At 36.6% G+C, this 21247-nt stretch overlaps 1 protein-coding gene across 4 annotated transcripts in view; it reads left to right on the top strand.

The window, feature by feature from the left end:
- DNTT (DNA nucleotidylexotransferase) overlaps positions 1-21247 on the top strand; it is a 192861-nt gene that overhangs the window by 152874 nt on the left and 18740 nt on the right. For all 4 annotated transcript variants that reach the window (XM_070945616.1, XM_070945615.1, XM_070945614.1 and 1 more), the window contains 2 exons: positions 9785-10048; positions 13233-13316. In XM_070945616.1, the coding sequence (XP_070801717.1) occupies positions 9785-10048; positions 13233-13316 (348 nt within the window). The remainder of the gene's footprint in view (positions 1-9784; positions 10049-13232; positions 13317-21247) is intronic.

The raw sequence follows: 21247 nt of genomic DNA, 5'->3' as shown, positions 1-21247 counted from the left end.
TGCAGGAAACCAAACTGAAGGAATGTTAGCTGATGCAATGTGAAATTTAAATCCTTTAATCCAAAATAATTGTTATAAATAAGGGAAATGATTTTCCCTTTCTCTCATAATGTTAAAAAGCAGGCTTAGAGTCCAGGAAAAGACCTTTTGTTAACAAAGAGCACTTGAATCTAACTCCTTCATTAATACTGAGATATTTCAGCTAAAGTTAATTAATCCCTACATGTTGTTTTTATCCGCGATCAGAAATAAGAGTTGATGCCTGCAAAATCAGCTGAGGGGGCTATTTACTTGATGCTCAGTAGCCTGCAACGTTCAGATTAGACCTTCTTAAAATTTCCACAGCTAACTGCTTGGCTAAAAAGATCAGAGTGCAGCTTGGGAATTGCCGTTTCAGCTGCATGAATGCAATACAAGAGAGTTGTCCAGAGCGTCATCAAATCAGATTTATCAGAAAGGTTGTCCCAATGGATCTAGCCCTAGGCCTTGATTTCTATTTAAAAAATGGCATTTCGAGTTGGGAGTCGAATTTTTATTACTTGCTGAAGTCAGCACCTGTGTAATTGCTGCTTAAGTGCATCTTTTAAAAAAGAAAACATTGATATGTCTGTCTGCAGTCTGCTAGTCTTTATAGTTCTCCCTACTTACCTTCTCCAAGCTGCAAAGCCTTCTAATGGTGGGAAAGCTATAAAGAATAACTTAGAGGTATTTTATTCCCGAAAATGGCCTCCTCATCACATTTCCTGCTTAGCATGATCTGCTAATTCTGAAATTCTCCATGGGAGTTGATATTATTCAACCAGGAAGAGAAACTGAGTATTTCATTTGAGCTTTCATGCTAACTTACTTAATGGGTTATAATTACCTACAATAATCCAGCAGGAAAAGAATGCTCTCTAGCTAAACCCAAGTCACAAAACTAGACGATTTGTGGAAAGAGCGAGCTATAAGCAGTGGTGAGATTCAAATAATTTAACAACTGGTTCTCTGCCCTAATTACCGGCTGGGTGGGCATGGCCATGGTGGGCGTGGCCAGGGGGTGTCATAGGCAGCATTTGGCCTCCTGCAACCGCCTGGGAGCAGGAGTGGGTTCTACTTACCTTTACTACCGGTTCGCAACGGGGCCGCATGGAAGCGTTTTTATGATGTCAGGATCACTGGGTGGAGCCTCCCACCAGTTTTACTACTGGTTCTATAGAACCGGTGCGAACCGGGGGCAACCCACCACTGCTTGGGAGCAAAAATGGGCCATGGGGGGACGCGCCACCCCCTGCGCCTCGTTTTAGCGCCCCTTGGAGGCCTCCCTGCACTTACCTGGAAGCCAAAATGGTGTGTGTGGGGACTCCTGGAAGGGGTGGGGCAGGGAGGGGCAGAGCCAGCCATCAATTTAACTGCCGGTTTGCCCAAACTTGCCTGAACTGGCCGAATCCCACCACTGGCTATAAGTATGAACATTTTTTTCCTCATAGAAGAATGCAGCTCAGTGGTGGGTAATTTTTGATTTACTTTCATCTGATCTCTAATTACAGGTAGTCCTTGTTTTACAACAGTTCATTTAGTAACTGTTCAAAGTTACAGCAGCACTGAAAAAAGTGACTTCTGGCTATTTTTCATAGTTATGACTTTTGCAGTAATCCAATGGTCACATTATCAAAATTCAGAAGTTTGTCAACTGATTCATATTTATGACGGTTGTAGTGTCCTAGGGTCATGTGATCACATTTTGTGAACTTCTGACGAGCAAAGTCAATGGGGAAGTGAGATTCACTTAACAGCCATGTTAATAACTTAACAACTGCAGTGATTCACTTAACAAGAAGTGGTAAGAAAGGTCGTAGAATGGGGCAAAACTCACTTAACAAATGACTCACTTAGCAACATAAATTTTGGGCTTAATCGTGGTCATAAGTTGAGGACTACCTGTACCCTACTTTGGACGCATGATGTGAAGGACAGCTTTCTAAATAAACTATAATATTGGGAAATAAGCAGCAAAGTGGATGGGCTCAATTACAGTAATGGTGGCTGTACCCTTGGAATATCTGAAGGACAGGTTGGGAACTGATCCTCCTGGAAAAAGAATCAACCTATGTGACTGTTAAAAGTTGACAATGACTTGAGGGCACATAGTTACAATCCTCTGATCACTCTTGCTCAAAATTAATCATACAATTAATCATAAAAATCTTGTGGTATGGAACCAACAGGCATGAAAGATTAGTTCTACATGTGAAGGTCCAATTAAACTGATTTGTTGTTAATCACACCTGTGCACAGGAATCTACTTAACTAACAATTAGAACTTACTTGGAGTTAGATAAGGGTCAACAGAATTCAAGAGAGATTGGACTTGTGACTATTGTAGGGATTCTAGGCTGATCACCCTTTTAACGCCACCTCATGTTCCGCCAGAGGAACTTGACAAAACTGTAGTGCAACTCTTTAATAGAATTTAAAGCACTAAGAGTTCCCTTCCATTTCCAAAAAAATAAACTCCATGTTTTATATCATCCTCCTTCTTATTGTTTCCTTCAGAATTTTCAAATAAAATAAATAAAATAAAATAAAATAAAATAATGAATGGCTTCTAGGCATCCAAACATTGCTCTGGATGCTTTCAATTGCCCTTTCCATATTTTTCTAGCTTTGCAATAACCCATTTAAAATTTTTATCTGTACTAGCAGTATGGATTTAAAGAAGGGTTTCGTGATATTCATACATTTTGTGTGTTTTTTATTTATTTCACTACCATCCCTGCATAGAGTTTATCATTTTAACACAGTTTACACACAGGATTGATATTTTTTATTATTTTTATTATAAATAGAAAAGATTAATATTTTGATAGGGCTGGACAATGGAGCTTCATGGTTCTTTTGGTCTTTTGGTTTCTCCACCATAAAAATCCATTGTGGAACCCAGGTTGATCATCCTTATTTTTGTGGAATTTGGGTTGACCATTCCCCCAAATCCATCTTATGCCACCTCTATTTACTTTGGTCCTTCAGATTCTCTTCCTGAAGATATATCATTACATATAAATATTTGATATTTCAGCACTGAAGACAAATGGAAAGAATTTGTTCAACCTCACTTTTTTATCTTTCTTTAATATCCATGTGCTTCTATTTTCATCCAAGAATTTCTCTATTACTTCTGATATAATATTGCTCCTTTGCTAAATTTAATAGTCTTAATGATATGCTTCTCAAAATCCCCTTTTATATCACTATACCATTCAAATAATATTTGTTCTTCTCCTTTCCATTGTTTCAATAAAGCTTTCTTCTCTTTAATAGCTAGCTCTTTTAATGTGTAGCTCATTGACCATTTTAGTGACCTCTTAAAATTTATGCAAATGTGCATAAATTGTATTATTGTGGATTTAAATAATTCCAAGTATTCTGGAGAGATTTGACCTTGTTGATTTTCTCTTTCAACTTGCATTTTACCAAGCCTCTCATTTGAAAGAGGATACCTCCTTCAAGTCAAATAGAACTGTAATGGCTTTCATTGCAATTTTCATCTCGCATGTAAAATAATTTTGGTTGCTATAAAGTCATTGCTTCTAGTCAGTTTAAGAAAACTTATATCTCAAAAAGATATGGGTACCATTTACAGTTAAATCTAGGATTGCCTGCTTGGTCAGTTTTATGACTAACCATTCTAAGGCAGAGTTGCTTAAATATTTTTAACACATTAATTGGATGGAAAATGGAAAAAAATAAGTAGAAAGTATCTTTTATAATGGACGTTATAAAAATCAACCTGAAATTCCTACAGTCATATCAGACCAACAGAATAGATTAGTGCTGTCAACCTCGTGACCCGCAGGCTGGATGCATCACACGCTGGCCATGCCCATGCCCGGTTTAGCAAAGGGGAAAAAAATTGCGTACATCATGTGATGCCGCCATGATGATGTGAGTTTGACATCCCTAGAATAGATCCATTAAAACAGTAAATACATTGGCTTTCAACAGTTCTTTGAGATAAACAACCAGCTACACTTACACATACTGCAATTCTTGCCTGCTTTTGCCTGTTATCCCATTTTCCCTGTTATCCCATTTTGCCAATTTTTACAAATGTTTTCTGATATTTAATAAATAAACACCAAGCTACATTTTATGCTAGTTATATTGAGTTCTATGTACACTCGCTCTGATCTGAACATAGTGATTGTCTGGAACTGCACTGGTTTCAAATTACACTGGAAATTACCTATAGTATTTTTCCAACATCCTAAACACATTTATTCTTCCTTCATAAACTGGGTCTATGACTTGATCTTCATTCAAGTAACTTCTTTTGTCCTGAATCACTTATCGTTGTAATCAATCCACATACATTCAGCATCCAATCATTCTGGACCCTGTCTCTGCTTCTTTTATCACCTCCTCTTCATAAGTATCATTTCTCATTGTGCACAACTGACTTTTATGTTTCTCTTGACTTATCCACCCAACGTTTCTATATAACAGTAAGCAGAATGACATTTTTCCACCCATGCATTTTCATTTATTTTGATAAACGCTCATACTGTACAACCAATCACCTACCACCGATTCTCTTTTTTAATCACATTTACCATCCATTTTTACATTTTAATGATTTTTCCATCCCGGTTTCCATTTTAATAAATATTTTAGTAAAATATACAAAACCATCGACTCCTCTTGTTTTTCACCATCTGAATATAACTTTTTCCTGTCAAATATACAACCACCTTGACTTTTGATGCATCAACCTTCAAATTCATATTCCAAGTCACAGTGTACCGCCTATCTAATATTTGCAACAAATCACTGAATCTCTCATCCAACAATGCAAATTATCTATATTCAAAACGTAGTCTCTTCCAACTTCACAAGTCCGTGATTCTCACATCCATTTCTTTCTCAATGGTCTGTTGAAGAGCAAAAATCTGGCTTGCAAATTTTCTGTGTCTCAGAAAACTAGTCTGCACTTCCAAATTTTGCACATTGTCACCTTCTGTAGCCTTTCAATCAGAATTCTGCCTTGACCTTCTCAGGCACACTTAACAAACTAATTCCTCTCACTCATATATTCAGTGTGTGTGTGTTAAATGTATATGTATGCATATATTTGAATGTATATATGTATGTATGTGTATGTATGTGTATGTGTATATGTGTGTGGGCGTGGGTGTGTATGTGTATACACATGCACACACACTGTATATACGAGTGAGAGGAATTAGTTATATATATATATATATATATATATATATATATATATATATATATATATATATATATATATATCTTGTTTTTATGTATCTTTGAGTCGATGTTGACTCCAGGCAACTGCCTGGATTAGTTCCCTGCAGTTCTTTTTCCATGGGGGAAAAATTATCAGGCACAGATGCAGCCTTCAGAGGTACATTAAACAAATTGCACAGCCACTCCATAAGCAAAATGTATCCATTTTTTTAACTATTTCTCCAATTATTTTTTCTAAACCTGGAGCCCTATCATTTTTCAACATTCTTGAGGCTTTTATGACTTTATTTTCATAATTTTTTTTCTTGGACACTAAGATTTATAGCATTCATTTCTGTTTCATTCCTCCACACATCATGAGCATTCTCATACAAATCTCTAAAATAGTCCTTCTAGCGTCCTCTTGCTTCAATTTCATCCCAAATCATTTCATCCTTTTTATTTTTTTATTTTACTCATTCTGCTAGAGGCTCCTTGCTTGTCTCTCTTCATCCACTTCCAAAATATTTCTTTCTCTCCTCCCTTGCTTTTCATTGACATTGCTCTGCACTTTCTCTGTCTCTTTTAATTTTAACAGTTCCTTGCTCTTCTCTGACTACATTCTTTGCAATTATCTTCTTTATATACACACTGCACAATATTGTTCTTTGATCTTCATTTTTTTTTCAGAAGTCCTTCTTTTATGTGATTTTTCCCCTCCTCATTTACACCCATCTTTCATTCACCCTCCAACTATCAGTCTGCCAAGCATTCTTTTTCAAATTTCACATTGGTGTAATTCCACACACTTATTTTCCACCCTATTCTGTGCATAATAGAATGCACATCTTCCCTTCATTCTATTGGAACATTAACCTACCACCTACCACTTTTTCATACCATATCTGCATTTTTCCCTTTTTTTTCAATTGTTCAGCATTCACTCTGTTTTTGTTCATTTCTTTCATGTTCTTCCATGTAAACTTTTTCTCCAAGTCTCATTCTTGACACTACCAAAAATGATCTGTCCCAGATTCAGAATATCTCATCACCTTTGTAATCCTTCATTAATTCTCTCAGTCCTTTACCCTAAATTCTTAAATCAATCATGCTTTATATTCAATTCAGGGTAGGTTTTTTTTTTTTGGTAAATATATGAATAGATTTATGCTTAAACTATGCCGTAAAACAAGCAGTCATTTTTTAAAAAAATCACCATTCTCATTCATTCTTGGGGCTCTGAAAGCCCTGTCAATTTTTCTGTTCTTTTTCATCTAGTTCCAACTCATGCATTTCCGTCAGCCCGCAAAATAATCTTTTCCCCGGATCTCATTCATTCAGAATGTTGCACCATTTTCTGCAAAACTCACCCCCGATTTTTCATTAGAACCATTCATTAGAGTAAAACATGTAACCAGTGTCAGCCTATGAATTCTGTCTTTCTTAATACAGGCAGTCCTCAATTTACAACAGTTCATTTAGAGACTATTCGAAGTTAAAATGGCACTGAAAAACCATCTTTCACACTTGCAATCACTGCAGCACCCCCATGGTCACATCATCAAAATTCAGATACTTGGTAATTGACTCATTTTATGACGGTTGCAGTGTGCCAGGGTCATGTGATCATCTTTTCCAACCTTCTGACAAGCAAAGTGAATGGGGGAAGCCGGATTCACTTAATAACCGTGTTTTTTTAAAAATTTGATTTATATGCTTACAATGCGTTAAGCAATAGCCGTCATACTTTTGTATATTTATACAAAGTCAGCTTATTGCCCCCACAAACTGGGTCCTCAATTTACCTACTTTAGAAAGGATGGAAGGCTGAGTCAACCTTGAGCCTGGTGAGATTCGAATTTACAGTAATTGCAGACAGCTGGTGTTAATCACAATGGTATCAGTCTGCTGAGCCACCAACTTAACAATTTAACAGCTGCAGTAACAGCTGTTACTAACTTAACAGCTGCAGTGATTCCTAACTTTGGCAAGAAAGGTCATAAAATAGGGCAAAACTCACTTAACAACTGTGTCACTTAGGAACAGAAATTTTGGACACATTGTAAGTTGAGGACTACCTGTACATGTTGCCACGACTCATACTTTGACATATGCTTTGGTTCTTTCATTTATAATCAAAACTTCACATCCACATCCATATTGAATAGAATAGAATAGAATAGAATAGAATAGAATAGAATAGAATAGAATAGAATAGAATAGAATAGAATAGAATAGAATAGAATAGAATAGAATAGAATTTTATTGGCCAAGTGATTGGACACACAAGGAATTTGTCTTGGTGCATACGTTCTCGATGTACATAAAAAGAAAAGATACATTTGTCAAGAATCATAAGGTACAACACTTAATGATAGTCATAGGGTACAAATAAGCAATCAGGAAACAATATCAATATAAATCGTAAGGATACAAGCAACAAAGTTACAGTCATACAGTCATAAGTGGAAGGAGATGGGTGGTGGGAACGATGAGAAGATTAATAGTAGTGCAGACTTAGTAAATAGTTTGACAGTGTTGAAGGAATTATTTGTTTAGCAGAGTGATGGCATTTGGGGAAAAAACTGTTCTTGTGTCTAGTTGTTCTGGTGTGCATATGTTCTGTGATGCTCTATCTATAGCATCGTTTTTAGGGTAGGAGTTGAAACAGTTTATGTCCAGGATGCGAGGGGTCTGTAAATATTTTCACAGCCCTCTTTTTGACTCATACAATATACAGGTTCTCAATGGAAGGCAGGTTGGTAGCAATTGTTTTTTCAATTTTTATCATCAAATGCACCCCACAAATAAGGCTGCCTTTATTCAGATTTCTCACATGGTTTCCCTTTCTCCTTTCCTCTTTCCCTTTCTCCTACAAACAAATAAAGAAGCTGATCTCCTTTCTTTTGTTAATTTGTATCTTCTCTTATATTCCTAGTTGGTTATCACCAGCCGATCCATAATATTGGCCTATTACCCATCATGGATTTGGTTAATCAACTCTGTCGCATAACACTTTTCAATACAATGAAAAAGTAGACAAGGTTACTAGTTATAAGTATGCTCATTCCACATTCAGCAGTTGCTTGCTTTTGGTAAAGACAATTACTGTCTTTTGCCATAAAAGAATTAGGCTTAAGAAAAAAAGAAGCCCAAATTTTGCCCCCAAATATGTTGCTGCTATTCTATGCATGTTAGAATCTGTAACCTAGACTCTCCTTTCAAGCCAACACACTGTTGCCTGCAATCTAGCAACTAAACAGTATGTGCAGCATATTGACACATACCCAGGAAGTTCCACTGGAACAGAAGACAAGCATTAATTTTTAATTAATGTCCCCTGTCTAAGTTTGACAACGTCTATACCGAAAGCTATAAGTATTTATAGAATGCAAACTTTGTAGGCATACTGTAACAAAATAGTGGTGATTGCCAACCTACTGATATTTGGCAAGCTGTATTGTTTCTTCTAAATTTTAAATATGAAAAACATGGAGAGAAGCTTTGGCTCAGGTATTAGAAAAATATACAGTTGCTTTTTGAATTATGATATGTGGGAGTAATATGAATCTTAGCTATTAAATATATAGTAACTTTCCTTTCCACTTTTTTTTACATAAATAATCTTTGCTATTAAGGGCTTAAAACTCCAGGATGTCCTACTTATAATCCTATAATGTGCTGTGTAACTTTGATGGTAAACTGTGGACTTCATTTTTCGTCTTGAAAACTCTACAACATGATGTAGAAAATTCTGTATTTTCTTGACTGCTACATCAAAAGGTGTGGTCTTTTATGATTTTAATGTTTGATCTGGAATGTGATCACTTAGCACTGTGAAGACGTTTTCATATTTGCTCAAGTAGAAATCTTCTACCCATCAAAACATACATGATACATGAATAATTTCTGAAAAACTATTTTAGCATAGTTATAATCTCGCAAGTTATTAAAACTCCATTCCTTAGAATGATAGTGCAGAGGTGCTGTTCATAAATCACATGACGGTCAAAAGCCTCCATTAGAAAGAACCAAATGGAAAGCAATGTGATACTTTTGTTGCCAACTTCATACTTATTTAGGGAATGCTGACAATGTTATAGGAACGTTTTCTTTTGCCCAATTAGTAAGATTTTTTGCAATACATATTTTTGAAATTCTGTTAAATCCAAACCACCCAAATGTATATGAATTAGTCTTAAGATTCTTTGCAAATGATTGTTTCAATTCACATTGTTGCTGTGGCATATATACTCTGAGACGTATGGGTTAAATAATTAAAGTAACAACATATAATTATAACATAATAAATATTTTATTTTATTAATATATTTATTGGTATTCTACCTTGACTCCAGGTGCTTATGGCAAGCTGGAATACCATGTCCTCTTCTAATATTTCCACACAATTACAGTCCTAGGAGGCAAGGGCTAAGATTGAGTACCTGATCCAAAGTCACTTAATGTACCTTCATGTTGAGGACAACTTAATGTAAACACAACAATTACCTCACATTGGCTGTCATCATAACAATACATTGAATGTGTTTTCTTCTAGGAATTGCTCTTATATTATGATCTTATCGAATCAACGTTTGAAAGTACAAAGTTGCCAAGCAGAAAAGTCGATGCTTTAGATCATTTTCAGAAGTGCTTTGCAATTTTAAAAGTCCATAAGGAAAGAGTGAACGAAGGAAGTGCCGTCCAATCAAAAGTTTTTGCTGAAGAAGAAACAAAAGACTGGAAAGCAATTCGTGTGGATCTGGTTGTTACTCCTTTTCAACATTATGCATTTGCTCTCTTAGGTTGGACTGGATCTAGGGTAAATAACTTCTTTTTCTCCTGTTTATATTTCTATCCTAGCTTGTATAAAATAATTTCATCTGAAAAAAAGTGTTCATTTCTTTGGCTTGTATATTGTTCTGCCCCAGCTACGGACCCCAAAGAACACAGCACACACAAAGTCTGTTCAAACCTTAGTTTACTAAATAAACCAGTTTTTTACAACAACGGCTGTTAATTAACTGCATTAACAGCCACCAAGAATTCAAAGAATAATACTGAAAGTTTACTGTGGTTGGCAGAATGCCCAGAAACAATTTGCAGGAAGCTGATAAGATAAGCAAGACAAGACATGAAGGTATGTGAACTAAGTTGTTCCCTGCAAAGTGCTTCAGTCGGCGTTCCTCCTTAAATAGGCTAAGGGAGTGGCCAATTAGCCCCAAGCCTTACTCTCGAGGAGACCTCCTCCTGAGAAGCCACTCCTGCCTTTTGGCAGCTCTGCGTGCCCGTGCATCGAGAAGAGGCTCCTCCTCTTTGTCCTCTTCACTTAAGGGAGCTTCTGGAGCTTCTGAAGGCCCTGGCTGAATCCCTTCCTCTGGCACCACATCTTCTCCAGCCTCCTCATTGTCCGACTCGAGTGCCAGCTGTACAGGCTGCTGGCACAGCACCACACCAGCCTCCTTGCTGTCGGAATCAGCTACTAACTGCACAGGCCGCGTATGGGCCACAACATATATTAATTTTTTCCTTGTTTCTTTTCTGAAGGGTCCAGTGCTACTTTATGTCCTGAATAGGTGGAAAAATACTTACTGAAATAGTATAGGTTACCAATTGAGTTTTATAAACTGTTGTGGAAAAATACCTACTTTAAACAAGGAAACAAAGCTTTTTTTTTTGATTGATGCAATGAAGTATCTTTTATTGGCCTGCACAACTATAGTGATTACTGTGGTCCCAGCCACAAGATTTCAGAAGTATGTCCTGAAATACTGTAGTCAGGGTTATAGGTTATAGTCTCCCAGAATTGTAACATAGAAATTATCCAGAATGCAATATAAATCATGCTGTGATCTTTACAGCCGAATGCAGCATCTGGTAACAACATGGGATGACTTTAAGATGTTCTGGTCCAATCCATCTAAATTCTATATTCCTATAAGGGCTCCATGCTCACCCCTTTCTACTGATGCTAGAACATAAACAGTATCCTTTATTGTACCTATATAGCGTGTCCTTTCACACTTGAGACAGGATAACAACGTGGTTTTTGCAATCCATCTTGTTCTCTGTAAGGGTCATCAACTGTTTCAGTTCTTTTGCTCTGTCTAATATACCTTTCAGACCCATCAAGAAATGATAAAATATTATTTGTCCCCCCAACCCACCCTGCAAATCTTATCTGGTCTTCCCAATCCAGTTTCAGTATTTTAGAGAAGCTATAAATACATAATTCACTGGAGGAAAACAACAATTTTGCGCACAGGAAAATTCAAGTTTGACACCAGTTACCTATGATGGCACCTTACTTTTTTTTTTTACAATTTGAATTTTTTAAGCATATGAAGAATCATTAGGTCATGCATCAATCTGTTCCTTGAATATTTCAAAACCTTTCTCCTTGCTTACAGGAACTAGTGCCATGCTTCTTTAAAATAACAGTTATGTTTAAGAGAAAACTTGCTTGAAAACCCTTTTGTCTTTTCATTTTCTGTTTTCTGTTTTTTAAACTAATTTCTAAAGACGGGGAGTAGAAGTGTAAAAATTCTAGAGTAAATGTGAAATAAATAAATATAATTTTAATAAGCAGAAAACTTCAGGGTTTGAAAATGTAAATAAACAAAGCAAAACCCAAATATTAATTCATGTATTTTATAGATGACTTCATTACAACATTTGACTTAAAAATGTATTGCATTCTGATTTTATAGAAATTTGACTTTATGGAATAAATATGGAAAGCAGAATATTTTTTTAAAAAATAACCTTTGGTTCATGTCTTCCTGTCTCCCTAAAACAGTGTTTCCCAAACTTGACCCTTTGAAGATGTATGGACTTCAACTCCCAGAATTCCTCAACCAGGCATACTATTCCTCAACCAGGCATACTATTCCTCAACCAGGCATACTGGCTGGGCAATTCTGGGAGTTGAAGTCCATGCATCTTAAAATAGCCACGTTTGGGAAACACTGCCCTAAAATGATAAAACTGAAGTGGTCAGAAGAATGGGAAGTGTGCTTTCAAGAAAGAATCAGCCAAGTTTGTTAAATGCAATTTAGGAAGTGTAGACTATAACTGTAATTTATATATTACCTCTAGAGTAGAGGTATTTAACCCAATGATATTTATTTCTGAATATTGCTGAAGGCTGCACTGATTCCCTTAATAGTGTATGTATTTTGTTTTTTCTTTGATAGTTGCTTCTAATTTCTAGGCAGCTACCAACAAACGTATTATAAACTGTAATGTTTCATGAAAAAGTGCAAACACCTAAAGATTTTTGCTTTACTCAGATACTTTCTGTGAGTCAGAAGCAAATGAAATCCACTGTGTGTTTAAATTAAACTTCAACCATCTCTTCTTATAAAGTTATAATTATCAGGGAGACAGTACTAGCTAATGTGATATAGTATCGCACATCCAACAGAGTCGCTCTGGGTGAACATCCATTACAAAACTTGTAAGAATTTCAGACTACATTCGTTATAGGAAAGAGTGTAATGTAATATCGCAATATCACATTACTTATGGTTATGTGTGCAGTAATGAGGACCCAGCAGGCTTCCTCATGACTAATCTTTAATATTAGCTCCCAGGAACATCTTTACTTTAGGATTTTAAAAGTCATTGCAGGACAATATCAATTTATCTTAAATTTATCCTAAATTTATATCCACAGTATATTCATAAAAGTTTATAACAATGAGTGTTACAATAGATTAAAACAAAGTAGATGGATGGATGGATAGATAGATAGATAGATAGATAGATAGATAGATAGATAGATAGGTTGGTAGATGATAGATAGATAGATAGATAGATAGATAGATAGGCAGAGACAGACAGACAGATATGTAGGAAGATAGGTAGGTAGGTGGGTAGGTAGATAGATAGATGATAGATAGATAGATAGATAGATAGATAGATAGATAGATAGATAGATTATAGATGGACGATAGATAATTTGGCTTTGCTATAATAACACTGAATATTTTATATGCATGCAGCAATTTGAACGTGATCTGCGCAGATATGCCACCCATGAGAAGAAAATGATGTTGGATAATCATGCCTTATATGATAAAACTAAGGTAATGTCTTTTCCTTTCTACTGTCATTACTGAATTCATCAATCATTCCCCTGTTCAGTGCCTTTTTCATCCCCCAATCTGTTAAGCAAAAATTAGACCTCTGATTGTCAAATAAATTGAAGGTCAAATTGCAATTACCTTGAAATATTTCACATGAGTAGTTTTGTACAGAAAGAGAAAATAAATTAAATAAAATTTAAAATATAGAAGTGAGGCTGTATTCCTTTCTAAAGATTAGCAGAAGAGAAGATTCCTGCCTAATTATTCAATATTTATATGATTTCTTGTTGGAAAGTGATGTACCCACTGAGAAATAGAAATTGTCAACTATTGACCTGGTGGTAGACTAGCTTCTACCACCAGGTAACATTCCAGAGTTCTGTTTAAATTCAGGTTTCTTGCATATTTATACACAAACAGCTAATGGATTTGGATTTGAGCCTAATCCCTTCCTTTTTCCAGCCTCTAGCCTCTTATTCTTTATTTTATTCTCTTATTACTATGCCACTGTCACTTGCTTCCTATTGTTACAAGGGCCATGAGACTTAACCTTGAAGGGCTGTAGTGAGTATTAAGTAATTAAATGAACTCTTATAGTAATTCAAACAATTTTGTATTACAGAGAAAATTGCACATATGAAATAAAACATCACTTAGAGAAACATTTCAGAAAGAACATTAATGAAAGAAAAATATCTAGTTAAAGTCAAAGTAGCAATTTAATTTTAAATTCCAATTATATTCTCCAGAATGTAAAATGTGGGTGTTTAAAATCATTGTTAAAATTTACTTCATCAACCTATAGAATGCTTTTAATTTGATTTAATTAAATGACTGAGAGAAAGGAAAACTTGTCTCTTAAGTGCTCAGATTAATAAATTTTGAATAGAAGCTAAAATCTCAGAGAGTACAAAAAAAAAAAAAGACTTAATTTCTCATCTTCCTTGTTTCTTAATCCCCCAAAGGAATAAAGTAAATAAGATTCAGTTAGCCTTGAAAACAAAGCCTAGCTGAAACAAAAATAATTTTACGCATACTTCATCCAAAGGAAAGAAATGTATTCCTCTGGTAATAGTCCAAAGCCTATGGAATGTTTTAGAAGCTCATGGGAACTTTTTCTTCTGAAGCGAAGCTGATCTGAATAGAGGCCACCTGAGAAGCTGAGGAACACCAAAGTATAATTGTATGATCCTTGCCTCATTGCTGAAAACAAACTGTACTGTAGAAATTTCATGTTCTAGAATAACTTGATGGAGGTTCCATAAGAAATTAAGGGCAAAGGAAGAGGAGAGGAGAGGAGAGGAGAGGAGAGGAGAGGAGAGGAGAGGAGAGACAGTTAATTCAAATTCATCTTGGGGCACCCATAGCATTTTTCCTAAGGTATTTTGAAAAGGGTAGGAACCAGGGGTGGGTTCCACTTACCTTTACTACCGGTTCGCAGTGGGATCTTCTGCACATGCGCAATCACCAATGATGATGTCGTGCCGGGTGGGCGGAGCCTCCCACCGATTTTACTACTGGTTCTGTAGAACTGGACAGAACTGGGAACAACCCACCACTGGTAGGAATGGTTTTCCATGAAAAATGTCACAGCTGCCATTTTGTGAGTTCAGGAGATGATTCACCATTTGAAAAAGTTTGAAAACCCCTGGCTCAAAAGTTAATTCTCACTGTGCTCAGTGATGCTTGCTCTCCCAAAATCATATACCTGGGGCAATACAAATTTACAGAAGCTTTTAAGAAGTATGCAAGGAGATTGCTCACTGCACAAGGAGAGAAGCAACCAAAAAATATGGAGAAATTTCCTAACAGTGAGAACAATTGACCTGTGGAATGGTTTGTCTTTGGAAGTTCTAGGTGTTCCATCATTGTAGGCTTTTAAGAAGAGATTGGACAGCTATTTGTCTGGAATGGTGTAGGGTCTCCTGTTTGAGCAGGGAGTTGGATCAGAAGACCTCCAAGGTCCCTTCCAACTCTGTTATTTTTTTGATATAATACTGTATGAAATTTGATTTGTTCCTTAGTCATTGGCCTGTGAACCATCCAATCTTAACAGCAAGGTGCTGGGCAGATATCTTGCTAATAGTGCTGCTGGTTTAGTAATTGGCTGGAAAATTCCAATTGCATTTTTAAATAAATGGGAGACAATTAAGGCAAGGTTTATTCTGAATTCACAAGTAGAGTTGTGTATTGCTTAATGCATTGTAAGCTGCCCTGAGTCTCCGGAGAAGGGCGGCATATAAATCAAATTAAAATAAATAAAATAAATAAATAGAGTGTCCGTCCTTCTATGTAAACGGACCGGAAACATGACAAGATGAATTAATTCTATTTTATTGTAAGGCTACATTAACAGAATCTTGCAAATCTAAAGGTACAAATTTCCTACCAGCACTTTTGACTGTTGGATTCCTTATGGCAAATGCTTCCCAAGTTTATTTCTCTAACCATTAAGCCACTGGGAGCTCCTGCCTCTCTTGTCTGATTGTTTCCTGGACAGCATCTCTCTCCCTGTTTTCCCACACATTCCATTATATTGGGCATGTCAGTGATAACTGATTAAAATTGGGTTTTTTAAATAAAAAAAACCCACTAAAATCTAGAAAGAGGGAAGAATGTAGCTGTTTCGTGCAGAGATTACTTTGTTCCTATACTGTCCTAGCGTAGCTACCCTTGTAATGATTATAATCTCCTTTGTCAGCATTGAAACACCTTTCCAAAGATTGGTTATTAATGTATACATATGAGTTCATTCCTTCATTTTAGATTTTATCTGGGAAGTAAGGGTAAAGAAAATATGGTATTTAGCAGCATACTAAGCAGAATTAAATAAGAACCTCAAATGCGGAAAGCAATGAAAAATGAATAAAAATGGCATTTTAAACATTCTCCCATTCTCTTCTTACCGATTCCCAAAATGTTACATGATAAGAATGTAATTTACTCTTCTTAAAAAAATATGAAGGTTTTGTTTTTTTTTATTAGCTGGTTCAACAACTGGGATCTCAGCATAACTTGTCCAACACTCTTAATCATTTCTGATAGAATTATGTCAGTTCGCTCACCATTCTGAATGTTCTGCTGTGAACATGCTCCAGATTATCTCCTTTCTTGAAAGAAGTGAACACAACACTCCAGATATGGCCAGACTAGTGCAGAATAAAGTATGGTTATTATATTTTATGATCAGAATGCTATATTTCCATGAATGCAGTATAAGATAATCTTCAAATGACTTGCACAATTAGCCTATCTCCAGCAATTATCAATCAATCAAGGCAGATTAAATCAAATGTATTTAGCTATAGTCATTGACCAGCAAGATAACCAAATAATAATACAAAAAAAAAAAAAAAGTAATGACCAAATGCAACTAAATAGCGTAATAGTCATATAAACTCCCAAAATTAGGATATAAAAACCAGAGAGACAGAAAAAGAGAATAAGAACAGAATAAGGTAGAATAAAACAATATCAAATAAGATGAGATAGAAATCAAATAAGTTAAAAATGCAATGTGATAGAAGAAAAAAGGGCATTTCACAGTGTTATCATCAATGGCTTTCATGATGCCTTTTTATGCTAATTACTACCAATAGAAGTTTAGCAACTTTTTTATTGATGGTAGGTTACAATGTGTGCAGAGGAAAGATAACAACTTTGGTTATTGTTAGGAAGCAGTAAGGATATACCTGCTGTGTAGAAAGGGCAGTGAAAAAAATGCATGCAAAAAGGTTTCAAGTTCATTCTGAGCACAAGGAGAGCATCTCTCAGAGAGTGAGGTGGTCCTCCTCATCTCTTACTGCTGAGGGAAAGGTACAAATCATAGAAGAGGCTTTGCAGTGTGTTAGGCAAGCAAGAAATAGTGCACAGGTACTAAAAGGTTTCTGAATTAGAACTCACCACTGAAAGTTGGCTATAGCACCCACATTCATTTGCCATGCAATGCCAAAGACACTTTAGTAGATTTTTGGCTTTAGCTCTCTGTAATCCAAAATAGAAAAAATACTGCATCCATTTCACTTAAATAAGGCCTACTAACTTGATGTTAGATTTGAGATAATAGTTATAGATGCTGCCAAATATTTCCCATAACAGATAACAGAATAGCAGAGTTGGAAGGGATCTTGGAGGCCTTCTACTCCAACCCCCTGCTCAAGCAGGAGCTTCTATACCATTTCAGACAAGTAGCTGTTCAATCTCTTCTTATAAGTTTCCAGTGATGGAGCACCGGCTACTTCTGAAGTCAAGCCATTCCACTGGTTAATTGTTCTCACTGTTAGGAAATTTCTCCTTAGTTCTAGGTTGCTTCTTTCCTTTGTTAGTTTCCATCCAATGTTTCTTGTCCTGCCTTCTGGTGCTTTGGAGAAAAGGGTGACCGCCTCTTCTTTGTGGCAGCCTTCAAATATTGGAACAGTGCTAACATGTTACACCTAGTCCTTCTTACTAAACAAGAAATATCCGGTTCCTGCAACCATTCTTCATATGTTTTATGAACAGCCCTCAAATAATATATATTATTTTCTCTTTACATACAATATGTGCTTAATGGACAGCGTACTGTCTGGGTCAATTTGTTTACATAGTAATACTTATTAAGTTCCTAATTTCTACCTCTTTTATCCAACCATTGATAAAACAAGTCCCAAGGTTGAAAATATTCTGTGCCTTCTTTTTCTTTTATCTTCATTGTTAATCTGTCTATTTCTGCACAGTCCAATATTTTTTTAATTATATCTTCTTCCATAGGTGTTTCCTCACTTTTCCAATGTTGTGCAAATACAATTCTTGCTGCTGTTAAAATATGTAATATGAAATATACATATCCTTTATCATATTTTTCTAGTATTATGCCTAACAAAACTAAATATGGTTTATAATCTATATGCTGTCTTAACATTTTTTTCTAACCAAGTTTGCACTTTCGTCCAATATTTTTTTGCTTTTGGGAACATCCACCATAGGTGATAATATGTGCCTGGTTTTTGATCACATTTCCAACATTTGGTAGACATATTTTTAAACATTTTTGCTAGCCTCGCCGGTGGTAGGTGCCACTTATAGGACATTTTAACTGAATGCAGTTTTTTAAGTGTGGTCTTACTAAGGCTTTATAAAGTGGTACTAGTACTTCATGTGATCTTGATTCTATCCCTCTATTACTGCAATTTAGGATTGCCTTGGCCATCTTAAAGCTGACTCTTGATTGGGGTAAGGATGTGAGTGTATGTGCTTTTGCCCTGTCATTTGCAAGCAACCTTCCATATGCCAATCCTAAATATTTATAATAATATGTCACAGTACAGCACTAAGGACAGGGCATCATTATGTCAGAAATTACTCTATGGCCAACATTATATTTAAAACCAGTTGGGATCAACCACAACCCAATTCAGTCTTAGATCCTGGTGCTGTTCTCAAAACCCATCAGTGGAGAATAGCTTGCTTCAGAATCTACCTTTAATCAAAAGATTTCTGGCAAATGTGAAGCTAGCTTCTTTTTAATTATCACTTGTGTGCTTTCATATCACCTCTGCTTTTCCTCATTTAGTTGAGAAACGAGAGCAAAGTTCCTGAAACTAAAGAAGTAATCTTATTGAATATTTAAGTGTTTCTTTTTATATAGGAGGATCTTATAGTGCAATGGGCATATGTTTGCTGTTTGCTGAATAAATGAAAGATCATTAATCCATGGGAAATAATTGCAGATCCCATCACTTAAGTTACATTGCAGCATTTTCTTTAAAGTAAAGGCTGCATAACTGTGCATTCATGTGCATTCACAGAGATGTGCATTCATGACAAACACAAAGACACAAGAGACAATTATTTGTTTACATCTCTCTCACACACACCAAATTAAGCTGGTAAAGGCTTAAACCCTGTGTGCTAGATTAAGACTGGTCCCCTCTAGAACAGGACTGCAAAACTATGATTTCAGGTTCACATCTGGGTTCAAGGCCGCTTTTTAAAAAATTGACAATAGATTACAATTTTAATGAAAAAAAAAGTCTAGGGTACAATTATATTAGCAAAGGAAACTCTGTAAGTCCAACTTGCAAGTCCTGGTGGTTTTAATTCCTTTAAGAATATATACATTTAAATTAATTCAAATGTAATCTTTGTCTTGGTGTCAAGCATTTCTTTGTCCTGGTCTCACCTGGTCTCACCTGGCCTCATCCCTTATCTTGATTTGGAAAAAGATCTAATGGCTAAAACTGCCTTCATTAACTAAACATGCAATGATCTCTATTTATGATTGGCTATTGTGGCCCGTCAGCTGCCAGCAGAGCTAGCTGCAGAGTCTGAGGAGGAGGAGGTGGAGGGAGAGCCTGGGCCATCTTCAGAGCCTTTGGAAGGCTCTGATAAGGAAACAGCATCAGAGGCAGAGGCAGAGCTGGGGCCTGCCATCTTCCCCCAGGTGGAGAGGCAGCTGTCTTCGGGGCCTGAGCTGAGTGAGGGAGAGGAACAGATGGGGCCCATCCAGTAGTGGGATTCAGCCAGTTCGCACCACTTCAAGAGAACCGGTTGTTAACTTTCTGAGCAGTTTGGTGAACTGGTTGTTGGAAGAAATCATTAGGGCAGAGAACCGGTTGTTAAATTATTTGAATCCCACCACTGGGCCCATCCCAGATGTGCATATGTGCAGAGAGGAAAGGAGAGGAGAGCAAAGGAAAACAAACAGTTGGCTCTCCAGGAAAAGCCGACGTGGATGCTAACCCCTCCCTGGCTGGGAAATAACTAGTAGGGGTTTGTGAGTGGCCAGTTGTCTTAGCAACCGTTCGCTTTTAAGATGCAGGAAGCAATTCAGATTTCTTGCCCAGGTCTGTTGGAAATAATTATGTTTGATTTTTGTTTATCCACGTGAATAAGATTGTTCCTGCCCTGTTTGAAAAGGGGTTTGTATTTACTCATGAGTAAACAGCTTATCATTACTTGCTAAGGCTGGGTCAGAACATTGGCTATTGGAATTAACAATAAGGCAGATAAGACACAATGCCTTATGCACTGCATATAAGGTATTGAAGTATTGCAGCAAGACAGATTGTAAAAAGTATGCTGAGAAGGAAAACTATTGACATGAATGCTATAGAACAGGGGTCCTCAAACTTTTTAAACAGGGGGCTGATTCACAGTCTCTCAGACTGTTGGGGGAACCTAACTGGCTGGGTGGATGTGGCTAGGTGGTCATGTGACTGGAGTGGCCAATTTAACAGTCCATTTTTTTGTCTTTCTCCTTCCTAAGCTCCTGTTTAAATTGTTTTCTAGAGACTTTTAATTTAAAGCAGTACTTTACAAGCCCAGAGCTGCTTTTCAAGGCTGCACCAGTGAGATCACCCTTCAGCTGGCCCTCAGCTGGCCGTCCAGCTGGCTCGCTGGAAGATAAGGCCCATGGTGAGGGGCGGGGCTTAATCCCACCACTCTGTGGGCCAGATACTTTGCATTGGCGGGCTGTATCCGGCCCGCGGGCCATAGTTTGAGGATGCCTGCTATAGAAAGCTGATCAATTGGGAAGGGTCCCAGGATGAACCTTACTTAGTAACAGAGTTTACTAAGTAGTAACAAAAGTTACTCCCTTTCCACTAGCTTAGTGATGCAAGTTGCTAAAGCAATGTACATACTTGTCATGGTTGCTATGCATATCATTTAAAGACATGTCTGGCATTCAAACCTCCCGACCCCAAATTTTCAATTGTTGCTATGCAAACTGGTTTTAAAGTGTCATTGAATTCTAGGCTTTGGATTGTGCTGCAGAAATTGGTTTCAATATACTGCATCTATCTATATGAACAGAGGCAGGCCATTATGGGCTGTGCTGATACTATTTAAAAACACCTCGGGTGTGGGGAGGATTGTCCATGGAGATTCTCAGTCATGCAGGTCATGATTATCCCAAAGGTGTTTTTTCAAAAAGCAACTGGACTTTATTT

Source organism: Pituophis catenifer, unplaced genomic scaffold (assembly GCF_029215685.1).
Source record: "Pituophis catenifer annectens isolate HBS135680 unplaced genomic scaffold, rPitCat1.0.hap2 SCAF_6, whole genome shotgun sequence".
In the NCBI taxonomy this organism is placed as follows: Eukaryota; Metazoa; Chordata; class Lepidosauria; order Squamata; family Colubridae; genus Pituophis; species Pituophis catenifer.
The sequence above is the reverse complement of the archived record's forward strand: the minus strand, read 5'-3'. Positions and strand labels throughout refer to the sequence as shown.